The 4,460-nt window shown below is 52.3% G+C and overlaps 1 protein-coding gene across 1 annotated transcript; it reads right to left on the bottom strand.

Moving 5' to 3' along the window:
• Positions 1-233: 233 nt before the first annotated feature.
• LOC109757549 (uncharacterized) lies at positions 234-2,414 on the bottom strand. Its single transcript, XM_045230535.1, has 2 exons — positions 693-2,414; positions 234-600 (listed from the first exon to the last, which is right to left on the bottom strand). The coding sequence occupies exons 1-2, from the start codon at positions 1,804-1,806 to the stop codon at positions 386-388; spliced, it is 1,329 nt and encodes a 442-aa protein (XP_045086470.1). The 5' UTR covers positions 1,807-2,414; the 3' UTR covers positions 234-385.
• Between the last annotated feature and the right edge of the window lie 2,046 nt (positions 2,415-4,460).

A 4,460-nucleotide genomic window follows, 5' to 3' on the forward strand; every position in this document is an offset into this window, starting at 1 on the left:
ACAAACTAGGTGGATAAATATGATTGGAGGTGAGGGGAAGGACGGCCCACCCCTCTAAAAATCAAGGGGGGAGAGGTTTAGTTGTTAGGAAGCTTACATAAAGAGCTACGTAGCTCTTCATAGATGTAGATTTTCGGTTCTAAAATATACTGTCGCGAGCAAATAACCCACTTTGTGGATGGATGGACCATGTTCCTTGGCTTGCTTCCGCGAATCAATTTTTACAAACATAATCCATCTCTTGTTGCATAAAGACAAAGACAAACATTTTCATGATGGGCCTTAACTGATTTTTTTACTACAGTAGTACACTATTTTTTTTTCTTTTAAATCCCTTGTCCTTTTGAACTGTTCCAGTTTTGTTCGCGAAGCGGCGTTGTGCTAATTAATTCAAGCCGTGTTCGTCAGCCGAGAGCGGCACGGGGGGCATGAGGTGCTGCATCTCCATCTGGAGGTTGAAGTCGTCTTTCGTGATCGACTCCGGCGGCTTGTCAGGCCACACCTCCACCAAATCTTCGCCGCCGAACAGGCCGGACACCTCCTCCTCTGCCACCACCAAGCTCGCGGCCATCCTCTTCGCAGGCTTCACGCCATCTGCGCGTGTGTCGACGACATTTATCATGCATGGCATTGTTAACTCACCGGAGTCGGACGTGACGTATTTGGATTGAGAGAGAGACGATGGTCAAGATCCAACTCACCGAAGCAGTCGCATTTCCCGCCATAATGCGAGGTCACGTCGCCTTCGGATCGGCTGCCACTGCCACCGCTGAGGCCGGACGGCCACGCGGAGTAGTCGTTCTCGTTGTAGACCAGCTCCGGCATGGACGTAACGCGGAGCAGGGCGGCGCCGGGCAGCCGCTGGTCCTGCTCGAGGACGAGCATCTCGAGCGGCCCGCCGGCGTCCGCGGGAGATTGGTTCGAAGGGAGCTCCTGTACAGCGGGGGGCACCAACGGTGGCATCCCCGGTGCGTCGGCGTAAAGCTTGTTGGCGTGGCCGAGGCCGGCGGAAACCTCGTCGTGGTGGAGGTACGGTACTTGCGCTGCGAGGAGGGCCTGCGGGTTGTGGCTAATGTTGCCGGTAAATTGGAAAGGCTGCGGAGGAGCGACGTTGTTGTAGGCGGGGTGGAACGGCGGCGCAGCCGGCCAGGCGAACTGGTCCGCGGCCGCGTCCAGGAGGAGCGGTGCTTGGAGGCTGCTGGCGTTGCCGTCGGCGTCGACGATGGGCCTCAGCTTGCCGGCGCGGACGAGCGCCACCTCCCGCTCGACATCCGGCGGGTACAGGGCCATGCCGGCGCGCTTCCGCCGCTTCAACCGCGTGTTCCAGTAGTTCTTGATCTCATTGTCCGTCCTCCCCGGCAGCTGCATGCAGACGCAGATCGAGCACCAGGCAATCGATAGAATCGAATGCAATGGTAGGCAAGAAATTCTAATGGCGAGGTGGGGTAAAGGGATCGAATGACCGGTGGTACTCACGTGTGCAGAGATGCGCGCCCACTTGTTGCCGATGAGCGCGTGGAGGCGGAGGATGAGGCGCTCCTCCTCCGGCGAGAAGGGGCCACGCTTGAGGTTGGGGCGAAGGTGGTTGGCCCACCGGAGCCGGCAACTCTTGCCGCAGCGCAGCAGCCCCGTCTCCCGCCGCACCGCGTTCCAGCTCCCTTCCCCGTGCCGCCGTACGTGCTCCACCAACAGCTGGTCCTCATCCGGCGTCCACGGGCCCTTCTTCAGTCTGCCGCCGCCCGCCGCCGCACCCTGCTCCAAGGATTCACCCGCTGCTTGTTCAGGCTGAGGCGCCTCCACAGCCATCGATCGATCGACGAACCGGTGAAATGATCCGCCTCACCTCTCCTCTCTCCTCCTCTTCCTCTTCTCAAAGCTTACATGCGATCGAGATCGAGAAGAGGGGGAGAGAGGCGGATGATCTCGTCGCCTACCTCCCACGCATCGCCGGGCCGGAGGAGTCAGAAACCATCGAAGACAAAAACATGAATGAATGGAAGATCAAAAGCTCAATGCATTGTACGTATATGTTCCTAATCAATCTAGAAACTGAAACCTAGCATCCCGAGCACATCCTCTACTAGAGAGGAGCAGAACTCGCCGGAGCTACCAGAAAAAGATTATGAGAACAAAGGGAAATATTTGTTTTGTTTTTTGTCAATCTAGTAGGGGTGGCGGACCAAAAAGAGGAGAGGAAAAATGGGGAAAGAAGGAGAACGCGAAAATAATGGCAGGAAAGATTGATGGTCCTCCTATTGAATCGGTCCAGTCCATGCATGATGCATGCGGCCATGCATGAAGGGGCGCATGCATCCCTGCATGCCTTCTGTGAATCCATCTTCCCCCGTGTGTTGAAGAGATCTAGAAGCTAGTAGAGCATCCACACTACATTGTTTTTGCTGCCCAGAAGAGCATCTCCGACAGTTGATGTATAAGTTTAGAGGTAAATACACTTGGAGTCTTTAAACTTGCACGCGACCATCAGTTTGGTGCATAAACTTGTAAAATACGTGATTCTGGTCATCGAACTTGTGCGGACGTGCAAATACGGTCACATATCACATACATGGGCGTATCCGATGTTTGGCTGCCTGCTGCCTGTTGAAATATTCCCTAGAGGCAATAATAAAATGGTTATTATTGTATTTCCTTGTTCATGATAATTGTCTATTGTTCATGCTATAATTGTATTAACTGGAAACCGTAATACATGTGTGAATACATAGACCACAACATGTCCCTAGTAAGCCTCTAGTTGACTAGCTCGTTGATCAATAGATGGTTATGGTTTCCTGACCATGGACATTGGATGTCATTGATAACGGGATCACATCATTAGGAGAATGATGTGATGGACAAGACCCAATCCTAAGCATAGCACAAGATCGTGTAGTTCGTTTGCTAAGAGCTTTTCTAATGTCAAGTATCGTTTCCTTAGACCATGAGATTGTCCAACTCCCGGATACCGTAGGAATGCTTTGGGTGTACCAAACGTCACAACGTAACTGGGTGGCTATAAAGGTGCACTACAGGTATCTCCGAAAGTGTCTGTTGGATTGGCATGAATCAGCCCACTAAGGGGCTGTGCGCCCCTCCCAACCCCTCTCACGTAACCAGGAGAGGTGGGGGCGCCACCCCTAGGGCAGCCGCCCCTCCCAGCTTGGGGGGCAAGTTTCCTAGGGGGTGGGGGCACCCAAACCCATCTAGGGTTTCCCCTGTGGCCGCCGCCCCTCCCCTAGGGAACCCTAGGGCGCCTCCTCCACCCCCCTTCCCCCTATATATAGTGAGGGAGAGAGAGGGCAGCCGCACCCTTGCCTATCGCAGCCCTCTCCTCCTCCAACTCCTCCTCCTTCGTAGTGCTTAGCGAAGCTCTGCCGGAGAACCACGAGCTCCATTGCCACCACGCCGTCGTGCTGCTGGAGTTCTCCCTCAACTTCTCCTCTCCCCTTGCTGGATCAAGAAGGAGGAGACGTCCCCGGGCTGTACGTGTGTTGAACGCGGAGGCGCCGTCCGTTCAGCGCTAGATCGGATCTTCCCCGATTTGAATCGCCGCGAGTACGACTCCATCAACCGCGTTCTTGTAATGCTTCCTCTTAGCGATCTTCAAGGATATGAAGATGCACTCCCTCTCTCTCGTTACTAGCATCTCCTAGATTGATCTTGGTGACACGTAGGAAAATTTTGAATTATTGCTACGTTCCCCAACAGTGGTTCTCCTAGATTGGTCTTGGTGACACGTAGGAAAATTTTGAATTATTGCTACATTCCCCAACAGTGATATCAGATCCAGGTCTATGCGTAGATTCTATGCACGAGTAGAACACAAAGTAGTTGTGGGCGATGATTTGTTCAATTTGCTTACCGTTACTAGTCTTATCTTGATTCGGCGGCATTGTGGGATGAAGCGGCCCGGACCGACCTTACACGTACTCTTACGTGGGACAGGTTCCACCGACTGACATGCACTTGATGCATAAGGTGGCTAGCGGGTGTCTGTCTCTCCCATTTTAGTCGGATCGGATTCGATGAAGAGGGTCCTTATGAAGGGTAAATAGCAATTGGCATATCACCGTTGTGGCTTTTGCGTAGGTAAGAAACGTTCTTGCTAGAAACCCATAGCAGCCACGTAAAATATGCAACAACAATTAAAGGACATCTAACTTGTTTTTGCAGGGTATGCTATGTGATGTGATATGGCCAAAAGGATGTGATGAATTATATATATGTGATGTATGAGATTGATCATGTTCTTGTAATAGGAATCACGACTTGCATGTCGATGAGTATGACAACCGGCAGGAGCCATAGGAGTTGTCTTAATTTATTGTATGGCCTGCGTGTCAATGAAAAACGCCATGTAATTACTTTACTTGATTGCTAACCATTAGCCATAGTAGTAGAAGTAATAGTTGGCGAGACAACTTCATGAAGACACGATGATGGAGATCATGATGATGGAG

The sequence above is a fragment of the Aegilops tauschii genome, chromosome 6 (assembly GCF_002575655.3).
Source record: "Aegilops tauschii subsp. strangulata cultivar AL8/78 chromosome 6, Aet v6.0, whole genome shotgun sequence".
Classification (NCBI taxonomy): domain Eukaryota; kingdom Viridiplantae; phylum Streptophyta; class Magnoliopsida; order Poales; family Poaceae; genus Aegilops; species Aegilops tauschii.